Raw genomic sequence first — 13,993 nt, 5'->3', positions numbered from 1 at the left:
GTCAGTCCTGAGAATGAACACCTGGAGCTGAATAATAACCTCATTTAGCTTTTAACCTGTAGTCTAAAATAAACCTGTGCTCTTTCATAGACAGACAGACAGACAGACAGACAGACAGACAGACAGATTAGTTATATGCCCAGAGGCTGTTAGACATCTGCTCATCCAGTGTTACTTAAACAATGTGGAGTTTGTTCTCTTTGCTGCAGTATCAGCCTGTATTGTTCTGAGAAGGCTTTTCTAGATGTTGGAACATTGCTGTGAGAATCTGATTGCATTCAGCCAGACGCAGTTCCAGATGCTGCTCCAGAGCACCCCATTTTACTGGCAATGCTTCTCTATGGAGTGTCATCAGAAGGGCTGCCTGGATATTTTGGGAAATGTAATCTTTCTGTATGTCTCTGTGTTTATATGTTACACTGATATTAAATAAACAAATAAATAAATAAAAACAAGCGTGTATTATCTGAGAGTGTCCGGCCATACAATGCCAACCTGTAGTATAGTCTCATAACCTCACTGGCGCGGGCGAAACCGCCAGCCAATCAAAATGAACCGAGCTGTACGTGTTCGTTTCTCTGGGCTGCCTCGGCCTCGGTGATAAAGAGTTAAGTCCATCTCCCGCTGCCCGTCACTCTCCTCCTCCCACACTGCTCTGCTCTCCAGCGCTACATAAACAAAGCCTGGGCAGAAGAAGGAGGAAAAGCAGCGGGAGACAAGGAGGAACAGCGAGCAGCCAGAGCGCTCTCACTCTTCCTGGAGCCCTCGCTCTGCTTACCGAGGACGCGCGCGCGCAAAGACAGACTCTCCGGCTCCTCGCGCGCAAAATCACACGACAGCAGCGGCACCGCTGCATTCTCTCCGCGCCCGGTAACGGAGGACGCGCGCGCACGCACCCTCACTTCCACACGCGCGCGCGTGCGAGGACTGTACGATGGCTCAGCAGCGCAAAAACGACCCAGGCTCGTTCCCGGAGCTGGTGGAGCTAAACGTTGGCGGACAGGTGTACGTGACGCGGCGGGCCACCCTCGTCTCGGTGCCGGACTCTCTGCTCGGACGCATGTTCGGTCAGCAGAGTCCCTCGGAGCTCAGCACGGACACCAAGGGGCGCTTCTTTCTGGACCGCGACGGCTTCTTGTTCCGCTACATCCTGGACTACCTGCGCGACGGCAACCTCGTGCTGCCCGACTACTTCCGCGAGCGCGCCGGGCTGCGCCGGGAGGCCGAGTTCTTCCAGCTGCGCGACCTGGCGCGGCGTCTCGCGCCGCTGGTCAGCAAGGAGAACTCCATCGGCGACGAGGCGCAGGGCGAGCACGAGCAAGAGCACGACGAGGGCGCGCTCGCGTCCACGTCCACGACCACGACGTCCAGTCTGAACGACCCCCGCTCGCCCTCCCTCAAGTGCGGCTACATCACGATAGGCTACAGGGGCTCGTACACGATCGGCCGCGACATCCAGACGGACGCCAAGTTCCGCAGGGTCGCGCGCATCACCGTGTGCGGCAAGACCTCGCTGGCCAAAGAAGTGTTCGGGGACACGCTCAACGAGAGCCGAGACCCCGACCGACCTCCGGAGCGCTATACCTCGCGCTACTACCTCAAGTACAACTTCCTGGAGCAAGCTTTCGACCGGCTGGCCGAAGCGGGCTTCCGAATGGTCGCATGCAGCTCCACGGGCACGTGCGCCTACACCAGCAGCGACCCCAACGAGGACAAGATCTGGACGAGCTACACCGAGTACGTGTTTTGCAGGGAATGACCAAAAACAAACAATCGAAAAGTGACCACTCTGTAGGACTCGAGGACTCAGAATCTTACCTTTGATTTTATTTTTCCACCATTGAAAAACACACATGTTGTGAAAGAGTATCAGTCAATGCGCAGAGAAGAGGCAGCGGTGGGTAGACCTGCCCCGAAACACCCCTGAGTGAAAACAGGACGATGGCCTAGCCACCAAATACAAGCTAAGGAAAAAAGTGGGTCCAACTACAGAATTCTGTTGTTTTTCATGATTTGTTTAAGTGGAATATTTTTTTATTTGAGGCAGAACCTCCTTGTCTTATTCATTGACTTAAACAGGTGGGCATAGAAGAAGCAGAGGTGGGTGGAACTGCTTAAAACAAGCTGAAGTAAGACTAAGACCACTTCTAAAAAATAAAGATTGGTCCAAAAACCAATGTTTTGTTTATTATTATTCTTAGAATTTGAGGCAGAACCTTTTTATCTTATTCATTGAGGTAAAAAAAACAAACAAACAGTGGGTATAAAAGAAACAGAGGTGGGTAGAACTGTCTGAGCATCACCCTCAAGTAAAAAGTAAGAAGAAAACCTCTCTGCTACCAAAAAAAGGGAAGATCCAAAAACTACAGAATGTAAAATCTTACTAGTTGAAGCAAAATCTTATTGTTAAGATAAGGTTTCCTTATTTATGGAGGTGACAACAAATTATGAGAGAGAGAGTTATCAGTGTGCAGAGAAGAAGTAGAGGTGGGTAGAACTGTCAGAATTGTCCCTAATGCTACAAAACACATCGTAAAAGTAAAAGTGAAAGGACCAAAAACCACCGAATTTTACTGTTTGTGCTTCTCATTTTGCGAGTAAACTCACACTTTGTGAGATATAATCACTGCACAGAGAGGCAGCCATGGCAAACATGACCTAAATGCCACCCTCCGTCACTTCTGTGAAATAAGCACCCAATTAAGACTAAAAGTAGCTCCCAGAAACCAGCTTGGGTGAAAAAGCATTAATCCTATGGTTGATTTCCCTTCACTGAGTCAATCCCAGTTGTGCAAGAACATTAGTGCACAGTGAGAAAGCAGAAGTGGGCAGAAAACATCCTGAAGTAAAAATGATTACTTCCATTATATTATGACTCAAGTAGATGTAAAAATAGACACCAGAAGTGCTTGCGCAAAAAAAAGGCCAATGGCCTAAAAAAGTCTTCAGGTGCTGAGTTCAGAAAGTCAGAGGAACATGCAGCGTCTTTCAGCATAGGGCCTGAAATTTGTTAAGTTCTTTCTTCTCTTTTTCGGATCCTGTTGGCCTCATGCTGAGCAGATGAGAATGATATCAAACCCGAAAAAGGATTTGATGACTAAACTGCACATGACTGAAATGGAACTGAGTAAAATGCAGATCCTCTCTTCACAAGCCTACTTCAGTAGAAGTATTAGCTCTTGAACATACAAAGTACAAACCAATCCAGATTTGACCGAAGCACATGGAGCTGAGTAGAGGAGCTAGTCAAGTTGCTGGTTCCTACCTCTGCAGATCAGTATAAGTGTGTTCTGTGTTTTGGCCGAAGTTGAAGGATTAGCTGGTGGTGATATACAATGTTTAGCTTAAACAGTTCAGTGAACTCTACTAACATTCCTGAGAAACCAGAAACAGACGGGCCTGTCTAGACAGATTTGGATGTGGAAAAGACAAGTAATGTTCCCTGTACTGTCACACAGCACGGCTATGTATTGGATACATTGGAGGAAAATTCATAAAAGTTTCTGAATTACCTAAAAGAATCAGCCCTCATGTTCCACCCACTGTCAGACATGTCAGGCTCAGAGGCATCTATTCCTCTTTATGCTCTGCAGCACTTACTATTTTAGTGTTTCTCATACTGTTTTCCAGACATTTGCCCTCTTTCAATCCTCCCACTGGACTTTTATTTTCTGCTCACACAGAAGATGAGGGTCTCCCTTATTGACAGTTGTTTCTGGCAATATTCCAGCATGAGCTTTGGTTTCTACTTGATGGTGTAAGATAACATCTGGCTCATGCGAAATCAACTTTTGCAGTTTGGTTTTGTTTTATCTGACAGTAGTTCCTCAAACTGGACCCTTACATAAGGTTATTTTTAACCCATTTTTCCCATCTGAAGTAAACAATGTGATTTTTTTTTCCTCTGCACTTGTATATTTGAAATCTTGAACTTTTGCCCATACTGTTCATCTGTAAGACCCAAAGAATAAATTAAGTATGAAAGATGTTCATGTATGAATGGAGACTCTTATCTGTGACCGTGACAGCAGACACATTTCATTGAGTGAAATGTGGCCGGATCACATGCTTGGTCGATCGTGCACAGTTTTCAGTGAATACAGTGTAGTTCATGCAAGCATTTATGAGTGACGGCCTCTTTTTAGCTGCAGCAGCCTAATATTTGAGGCACTTATCAATCTTTTGATCAGTACAGAGTCAGAAGATTGACATCCTTAGACTGACTGCATAAGAAATCTAATATTTCTAATCTAAAATTTAATTCAATGGTTAAATACAGTGCACAGTGTTTAAAACCCCAGTGATCTTGCTGTGCCTAACACTCACTAGCTCAAAATATTAATACTATGCTACTACCATGCTGTGGTGGTCTTTCCATCTATCTATTGATAAATGGGGGAGGGTGGCTGACATACTGTGTGGAACAGATGGGCTTCAGTCAATAATTTTATCCCTACAAAGTGCACCTATTTTTTCACCTAGGTTTTTTTGATTTGTTGACTTGGCCTTGTCATTTCCCCTTATAGGAATCTCCAACGCCATCTTAAGGGCCATTTCTGCTTTTAACGTTGAACAAGACTGTTCATAAACCATAGCAGTGAACGACTTTAAAATGCTTAATATTTCAAAAACATAACATTCAATTTCCTCTATTTAGACTGGGATTCAGGTAGCAAACTACTCCATCTGTAGAGGTGTAAAATTCAGGTCCAGAAAGTCAAAATCCTTCCCAGGATTTTGTTCTAACTGCCTGGACAGCTCTGCTGCTGGTTTGATCTACCTAGAGAAGCAGAGCTGTCCAGGCAGTTGGAACAAAATCCTGGGAAGGTTTTTGACTTTCTGCACCTGAATTTTACACCTGATACTGATGTCACTTAATACTTTACTCTGCTAGCTTGATAGTTAGCAAACTAAAAGCTACAAAGTGATCAATAACTTAATAAAAATAAAAAATAAAGCCAATATATCACAATTCTACAGCAAAGCTTATTGCCAGACAAAGCAGCTATTCACAAAATGTCTGTACATTTTGTTTAGACTTTCCAAAAATGTTTTGTGCTACAAAGTTTGCATTACCAGCCAATGTGCTTACTAACCTACTAGCCTGGCCAAGGACAGTGGGTCATGATTACAAGTCTGCTTCTCACTCTCTTCTCTCCTCCTTCTGCTGTGAGTGGCCATTTAGGTTTTGCAGGTCCGAGTGCTAAGTCAAAGTTAATGAGTGCACATTAAGAAAAGTATTAAAACACATCCTGTTGACTGTACTTTAACAAACCTTTTTAAAACGGCTCTCTACAGCATTAAAAAAGGTTTCTCTATACTTAAGAAATACAACCTTTTGCAGTACTAGATAAAACCCTTTTTGCTAAGACCAGATATGTTCACAAGTTGCTTGTCTGAAGTCTTTAGGAGAGTTTTTGGTTTTGTATCTTTGTTAGCCACAGCTATTACATCGTACAAAAGTAAACCCTAACTTAAAACCTTGAGACTGAAGGACAGAACAGAAACAGTCAATGTGGTGTTTCGAGGAAAGAGGCAAAACAACTTGAACAGCTTGTTTAGTCTGTGTTTTGTATAGCAACCATGCTAGCTAGCTAGAGTGACAGCTAATCAAGCTACCATTTTAAAGGAATGTGATCTAACCTACTGAAACTTCAGCTAGATTAGCTGACAACTAAGACTAAATCAGCTAAATCGCTGGTCGTCTTAAAATCGTTTCGCCTCATTTCTTTTGAGCACCACGTTTACTGCATGTCAGACTTTATGTCCTTTAGACTGAGGGTTTTTCTATGAGACTCGGGTTCAGCTTGAGCCTGTGTCGCTGACTCGAGTCCTCATCTCTGGCTCAGTGTGTGAGCTAATTCCTTCCTATGAGTAAATGGTGGAATAAACTAAAAAGCCTCCAACATACAGTTGCAGAAAAGGTCAAACGTTTAAGGTTAAGATAAGCAAAAGGTACCATTGAGAGGACGGGTCAGTGAGCAGTCAAGCTGAATATGCTGAAGAGCGCAGAAACAGAAGCTGATGTTAGCATATACTGTTATTGTGTCGTAGAACAAAAAAACATTCACTCAAATGACTTGGCTGTGGTGATTGTGGAATGAGATGTGAAAGTAGATTAGACCTTTTTGTTCATAGGAAACAGATGGAAGACTGTGACATGGGGAACAGGAACTAAGCCCAAATGTGCCAGGAGTCCTGTGATGTCTGTGGACACACACACACATAAGCATAAGCATGGGCACAAACATAAGCAGACATATGCAGTTATGCACAGCCATGAACACATGAACATATGTGCGTATGTGCAACACAGGCATAAACATACTCAGGCACGTATACACACACAGATATTTGAACTATGATGTGGTTAAATGGAAAACCATGGGAACTGTGCAGCTCTGTCTAGATTTAAATATAGAACAGAACAGATAGTGCTCCACAGCACATCAGTATCTGTGGGACTTGTCATAATAATCATGCATTATATTCAGTTTATGCATGGACAGCACACAGACATGGGCTGCCTGTTGAGTGTCAGTAGCACTGCCTTCCTTTCTGTCTCTCTCACTATTTCTCTCACGTTGGCAGAACCCTCAGTGCCTTCTAGGATTTCTATGAAGCAAAAAGAAAATACATGTCTGTAATCATAGTTAATTTTTATTTAATATAATAAAGAAACAAAACGATTAAGTTCCTGGAACAGAAAGCAGAATTCTTTTGATCAGTATGAAGTCCTTAGATAGACTGTATAGAAAATATAACATTTGATTCAGTGAATTAATACAGTACACAACGTTTAAAACCACAGCAATACTGTGGTGCCTAATACTCATACCATATTAATAGTGTGCTACTACCATGTTATAAAAGTCTTTCCACTTTTCTACTGAAGGATAGGGGATGATGGCTGATATATTGTGCATAGGAACAGATGGGCTTCAGTCAATAATTTTATTGCTACAAAGTGCACCTTTATGGTAGCTGACAAAATGGCCACAAAATATTTAGCAACTCAATGAATAAAATCCAATCTCATTTTTTTTCTTTGTGGTATGTAGGCAGATAATGTCAAGCAAGCTCTCCTATTTGTTAGGCCTTGAGTACTTGTCTGACTGCATTGTGCCAAGTGTAAAGTTTGGTGGAGGGGGGATTATAAAATAGAGCAGAGTCTGCGAGCCAGGCCTTCTTGTCCAACATCAGTGTCTGAACTTACAAATACGCTTCTGGAAGAATGGTCACAAATTCCCATAAACACACTGCTAAACCTTGTGGAAAGTCTTCCCAGAAGAGGTGAAACCCTATTAAACCCTATGGATTAAGAATGGGATGTCACTAAAATTCATATGCGTGTGAAGGCAGACTAGCAAATACTTTTACTAATCTAGTGTACTCAAACTCCTCCACCTGGGGCAAGTCCTTTCCCCTTACCTGGGGGACTACCCAGAGTAGTAGCCCCGGCACGCCATACTCCCAGAGGACCTCCCACACGATATCTCATGGAACATGGTCATAAACCTTCCCCCGGTGCCTTGCCACTGAAGAGCTTGCCAACTACCTCAGTGACCTCCACCAGGGAAATGGAGCTTGACACACCTGAAGCCTCTGGCCCTGACTCCCATGAGGGAGCCATGTTTCCCGGATTAAGGAGTTAGTCAAAGTGCTCCCTTCAACAACCGACAATATCCTCATTAGAAGTCAGAGTTTCTCCACCCCTGCCAAATACAGCTTGGGCAAAGCCACCTCAACCACTCCTGAGTCTGGACATCCAGTCCCTAAAGGCATCTTTCTTCAGCTTGACAGCCTCACTCACCACTGGTATCCACCAGGAGGTTCTTGGGTTACCACCCTGACAGGCACCCACAAGATTTTGGTCACAGCTACGCCTGGCAGCTTCCACAATGGAGGTTTTGAACAGGGTTCATTCAGGCTCTACCTCCTCCAGGACATTAGAAAAGCAATCCAACAGTAGTTCCCAGCCACACTCACTATTCGCTTGGGCCTACCGGGTCTGACCATCAGTCTTCCCTGCCATTTGATCCAACTCACCACCAGATGGTGATCAGTTGGACAGCTCAGCACCTCTCTTTACCCAAGTGTCCAGAACATTGACCTTTGACCCAAGGAGCTCTGGTACATGTATGCTTCTGAACATCTTTTTGTTCGAACTTGGTGTTCATAATGGGCAATCCATGACAATCGGGTTTAGATCAGGCAGGCCGCTCTTCCCAATGACGCCTCTCCATGTCTCCAAGTCAATGCTCATGCCAACATGAGTATTGAAGTACTCAGTAAGACTATGGAGTCTGTAAGCGGGGCGCTTTCCAGAACCCCACCCACTCACTCCACGAAAGTCAAATACTCTGATATATTGTTTGGTGCATAACCACATTCAACAGTCAGAGTTTTCCTCGCTGCAATTTTAAATCGCATTAAGGCAACCCTCTCACCCAAATGCACGGCTGGCAACCAAGGACTCATGACTCGTGGCACCAGGCATAGGTCCTAGTGACCCTCTCCAGGCAGGGTACACGATCGTCTGTGTCCATTTGTCATGCGTGGTTTTTGAGAGTTGTTACCCATAGGAAAGAAAAACAAAAAGAAATATCTTTAATGTCTGCAGTTTCTCCTAGAATGCAATAAAAAGGAATGGGAAGACAAAGAAGATTTGGAAAGACTTTTCTCATCCATGCAGTGAATAACTGTTCTAATTTTTTATGTGGGCCAGAAGTATGTCATGTCTCCTTTTTGTCTAATGCTATTTCTTCCGAGGAAGAAACATCTGTGGCAAACATTATACAAAGACACAAAACAGAGTGAGAATCGCCATCAGGGATCATCATTTGAGAAAGGAAATTCTCTTCTGGATTATCATTTTAAAAAGTCATTTTTTATCCCTTCTACTCTACAGAGGAAAATGCCGTGTCAAAATTGTCAAAAAAGTTTTCAAAAAGATGAGAAAAGTCATTTAAAGGAGAATGCGTGGCCAAAACATGGACAACTTTTGGGTTTTCAAATGCATGTGTGTTACTGTGAACAAGGCCTCTCTCTCCTTCTCTTTGCTGAGGAAGTTCCCTCAAAGGAAACAGATGACCAACCCCCACCCCTCTCTCATGCCCAAAAAAAAGGCTAACACTAACCGACTGGATTGGTGTAGGCATGTGTTTGTGTGTTATGTGCTTCTAATTTACATGGTATTATTAAGATTCAGTGTTGCAGGGGAAACAAGGAAGTCCATCACAGTAGCATGGTCACAGGCACATTAGGTATAAAAAGTTAAAAATCCTTACAAAGGAACAGGCATATATGTGTTTGTATCAGACCTTTGCCTTATAGTGTTGCGACATTGAAGTTGCATCACACATTGAGCTATATTGAGCCTCCCGTAAGAAAAAAAAAGAAACGCTGATACTGCTTGACATTGTCATTCGTTGTATCTGGGCAGATTTTGCATGAGGCCTCACTTGTGAATGTGTTGACTGTCTCAACTTCCACCCACAAACCACGATGACTGTTCATGTGTTCCTCAATACACACACGTACATTAAAGAGGTCTGGAAAATGAAAATGTTTTTTGTGATTGTAGAAGTTAAAGCAATAGTGCTGTTAAAAAATACAGTTTACACAAATTTATATATAATCTATATAATATAGTTAGCCCCCTTTTACCCTGGATCATTCTCAGCACTACAGTAACACTGATGGGGTGTGGTGTGTTAGCATGTTGCACTGGTCTGAGTGGATCAGGCACAGCGGTGCTACTGGAGTTTTTAAACACCTCAGTGTCACTGCTGGACTAAGAATAGTCCACCAAACGAAAATATCCAGCCAACAGCGTCCTGTGGGCAACATCCTGTGACCACTGATGAAGGACTAGAGGATGACCAAGACAAACTGTGCAGCAGTAGATGAGCTATTGTCTCTGACTTTGCATCTACAAGGTGGACTGACCAGGTAGGATTGTCTACTGTCGTGGACGGTGAGTGGACACAGTGTTCAAAAACTCCAGCAGCATTTACTGTGTTTGATACACTCATACCAGCACAACACACACTAGCAGTGCTGAGAATGATCCAAATAGTACCTTCCCTGTGAGGGTCCATGGGGGTCCTGACCACTGAAGAACAGGGTAAAAGGGGGCTATATATATTGCATTCAGCCACAAGAGCATTAATAAGGTCAGGTTCTGATGTTGGATGATTAGCTCTAAATCATAAAAATCACTCCAATTTATCCCAAAGGTATTGGAAGGAGCTTCATCACTCCAGAGAACACAGTTCCACTGCTCCACAGCCCAGTGCTGGGGAGATTTATACTTCTCTAGCTGACTTTTGCCATTAGGCCTAGTGTCATATGCAGCTGCTCCAGAGCATTCTATTCTATTGGCAATGCTTTTCTATGGAGAACATAAAACCATATGTGTGCAATTGAATGTCTGTGACAGCATTTGTACAGCAAGGTGTACCTTGAAGTAGAAGAAAGGGTGTCTGGATACTTTTGGACATATAGTTCATATGGAATTAAGTCTGGCGTCAGGGGGGCAGCCGTGGGCTGGAGGTTAGGGAACCAGCCCTGTGACTGGAAGGTTGCCAGTTCGATCCCCTCGGCTGACAGTCCATGACTGAAGTATCCATGAGCAAGGCACCTAACCCCAAATTGCTCCCCAGGCGCTGTGGATAGGGCTTCCCGCTGCTCCGGGCAGTGACAAATGGTTGTAATTTCTAATTCTATTTAGACTCTACCCTCCCTCATCACAATGACTGACTGGCTTAAATACGTTAAAAAAGTAGTAACTTGTAATTGGGACGATGTAACAATCGCTAATGAAAACTTTAAAAATACATTTACATAACAATTTTTGGATATAAATTCATACATAGACATACATTTGTAAATTAATAGTTGTCTTAAAAACAACTGGGGCCAGTGGGGCCTCATTTTGTGGGGGCAATACCTCACCAACGAATCATCATGGTATCCCGCTAAATCATCATCATTTATCCCACTAAAACCTCTACTTGTTAACATGTGCTTTTATAGATGCAGTCAGCATAAAAAAACAATCAAAGTGAAACTAAGCATTGTTGCTGCTGCTTGTTGCCCATATACAAGTCAATATTGATGAAGATAGGAGGGTTTGAATGCATCACTCTGTACTGATGGCATTGTAGGAACATGCTGTGTGTTGTAGGAAGATAAATTAGTAGATGGGCAGATTTGTTGAACATGTGGCTCTCCTGTGGATTCTGTTCTGAATGTTTGGCTCATTGGGACCAATTCATAGTAATTTTTTTAGTGGCACATGGACACAGTGCAAAATCATCTATAACTTGCCAGTGCAACTAAAGAAGGAAACTTTATCAAACATGTCTTGTCTGAACAAAGGGGAACACCATGGAAATGTGATTTTCCCTTCAAGCATCTTTGAGCCCTGGTAATTTCTGAGAGCTTATTGTGTAGCTCACACGTTACAGACTGCAGTCTCGTCTAGCGTATAGCGTCACACTGTGACTATCTGTACACCCTTTAACGAATAGCCAGTGGTGTATTCGGGCAGCAATGAAAGAACGTTTCATAAATACGCTGTGCTGGAGAGTGTCAGCAGACTTTAAACATGCCAGGAATCACTGTATCCTCAGTCTTAAAACTTAAAAGATACTATAAGTTGGGTTTCTGTTGCCAAGACCAAAACAAAGCCCTGATTTATCTCCAGACAGAAAGCGAAGCGTCTGACTATCTCTTTCAATGTTTTTGAATGTGATTCATTGGGTTCCACTGGTCCTTCTCTTTAAGAGCGGAGATACGCTCAGAACAGCGGACACACCAGATGGTCGTGCTCATGGAGAAAGAGACCCTTCACACTTCTGTAACACACAGTCATTCTGACCATTAAAAATGAAATGCTGACAGGCTGAATGGGTCTATTGTACCTTTAGGAAAATGTCCATTATTTTTCATGAGAGTGAGAACATTGTGTAAATATCCTGTATGTTCTGGCAAGGCAAAAATGGACCATTCTGATGTATATGGAGAATAGAAAGAGGAAAAACGAAGATATGAAAGATAGCTGCCCTTTTTAACACTTTAAGGGGAACAACAAGTGAAAACAGAAATGCACAGGCGAGTTACAGCTCTATATGTAAAGACAGCTACAGCAGTCATTAATGCTAAATGTATGGTCAAGGGTGCACTTTGAGAGAGATGCATAATAATGAAATTCCAGTGTGAGGAAGCTTTTAAGAGAATGTGAAACATTGAACGGTAATGAATGATAAGGACATGAATATTTCATTAAAACTGTACTCAAGTGCTGTCATTAAAAAATGAAAGGAAAAACAGTCAAGCACTGCAACTACGTCCGACACTGCAATAGATGCAGAAGATAGAAGTGATTGGATTGATTAATGCATAGAAATCTGTAAATTGCCTTGCACAAAAAAATACTTCTACATTGGAAACAAAACATCTGCATCTATGAAGCCACTCCCCAGTATCAAATAAGGTCTTAGCAAATGTTATCATGTGATGTGTTGGAAAAAGAAAATAATCTTTTTTCTCTCCATACAACACATTCCTACTGGTGAAAAATCAACACAAAGCCCTTCTGTCATAAGTATTTGCACATCATATTTATAAGAGGAGATAGGCTGGGGAGGGTAGAGCATGCTGAGGTATCATTAAAACAAGAGCAAATACACTTTGCTTCTGTTTGTGGCCATCATAAAGCCTTTGTCTCTGAGTAAACAAACTCCATGGCTACAAGAGCTGAGCAATGCAATGAAAAGAGTGACCACAGGCTCTGGACATTTACATTAGTGGTCACTTAACCATGGCCACACAGTAGCTTAAATGCGACACATTTGTGTTGCCAAGAATAAACCCCAGAATGCCCCTCCATGTTTTTACAAAACAGGCAAAAAATCTGTTTAATGTAGTGTTCAAAAAGGACAAGTCCAGATTGGGACACTTAAAAGGGTAGCCAAAACTTGATGTCTCCATGACAACAGAACAGTTATCATATTAGAGTGTGTTTACAAACTGATAATGCTTAACTGCAGAAGGAGCTGTAAAAAGCCTGTGGCAAGTCACTAGGATTCTTGTACTTACAATGTGCTACTGCATTAAATAATTGCATGTCGTCACTGTTGAGGCAAAACTGTATTTTCAATTTTTCCATCCATCCATCTATTTTCTAAGCCGCTTCTCCCTCAGGGTCATTTTTAATGTTTTTGACATAATTAAAAAAAATGCCAGCTGCTCTTGACATCATATTAACATATCATAATAAATAGATCAAAAGAAATACTATAAAATTACTTGGAAAAAAATCTGGTTCCATCATCTCCCATTTAAAGTTAAGAAGGATTTTTCCTTCTCCTGTAAAGTTACCTTTACAATCAACCATGGAGAGACATCTGAAATGTTTGCTTTGTTAGCACCAACATTTGCAAAGTTACCAAAGTATAGGAGAAGTAATAGCTAGCCACATTCATTGTCCAGTCACAGAAGAGCACAACTGTTTCACTGGGATATAAACCTGAGATTGCACGGCCTTAGCTTACCTCAAGTCATTCATTGACATGGGGATCAATATGGGGAAGAATACTTGATAGTACTCAAATTAAGTGTGTGGTAAAAATATGAGCTTCATAAATAAAGAATATCTATACGGCAATATATTTATATCTATAACAGCAAAAAATCCACTGTTAGGCCAAAAATTAGGATGTTTAAAACAACTAGAGCTGTATTGAACCTGCCAGAAAGGACACACAGGGGTATTTTCCAAATAAATTCATAAGGATCAGAACTGGACAGTAGCACACTGGCATAAGAAAGCTTTTTCTTTCATTTAACCTCAAAAGAAAGCACCTGGAGTTTGGTAGATGACTGGACCAGCACTCAGTGGTCAGATGAGACAAAAATAGAGCTTTTCAGTAACAAACACTCAAGGTGAAGTAGACATAAAAAGAAAGATGGTTATACAGAAAAG

The 13,993-nt window shown here is 42.4% G+C and overlaps 1 protein-coding gene across 1 annotated transcript; it reads left to right on the top strand.

Annotated features, from left to right (window-relative positions):
- Positions 1 to 621: 621 nt before the first annotated feature.
- kctd12.2 (potassium channel tetramerisation domain containing 12.2) lies at positions 622 to 3,990 on the top strand. The gene has a single exon (XM_017715127.2). The coding sequence runs from the start codon at positions 935 to 937 to the stop codon at positions 1,757 to 1,759; it is 825 nt and encodes a 274-aa protein (XP_017570616.1). The 5' UTR covers positions 622 to 934; the 3' UTR covers positions 1,760 to 3,990.
- The last annotated feature ends 10,003 nt before the right edge of the window (positions 3,991 to 13,993 follow it).

The sequence above is a fragment of the Pygocentrus nattereri genome, chromosome 12 (genome assembly GCF_015220715.1).
Source record: "Pygocentrus nattereri isolate fPygNat1 chromosome 12, fPygNat1.pri, whole genome shotgun sequence".
NCBI lineage: Eukaryota > Metazoa > Chordata > Actinopteri > Characiformes > Serrasalmidae > Pygocentrus > Pygocentrus nattereri.
The sequence above is the reverse complement of the archived record's forward strand: the minus strand, read 5'-3'. Positions and strand labels throughout refer to the sequence as shown.

Bases quoted from the DNA above. Each gene is read 5' to 3' on its own strand.
- kctd12.2 (XM_017715127.2), top strand. From the start codon at position 935: ATGGCTCAGCAGCGCAAAAACGACCCAGGCTCGTTCCCGGAGCTGGTG.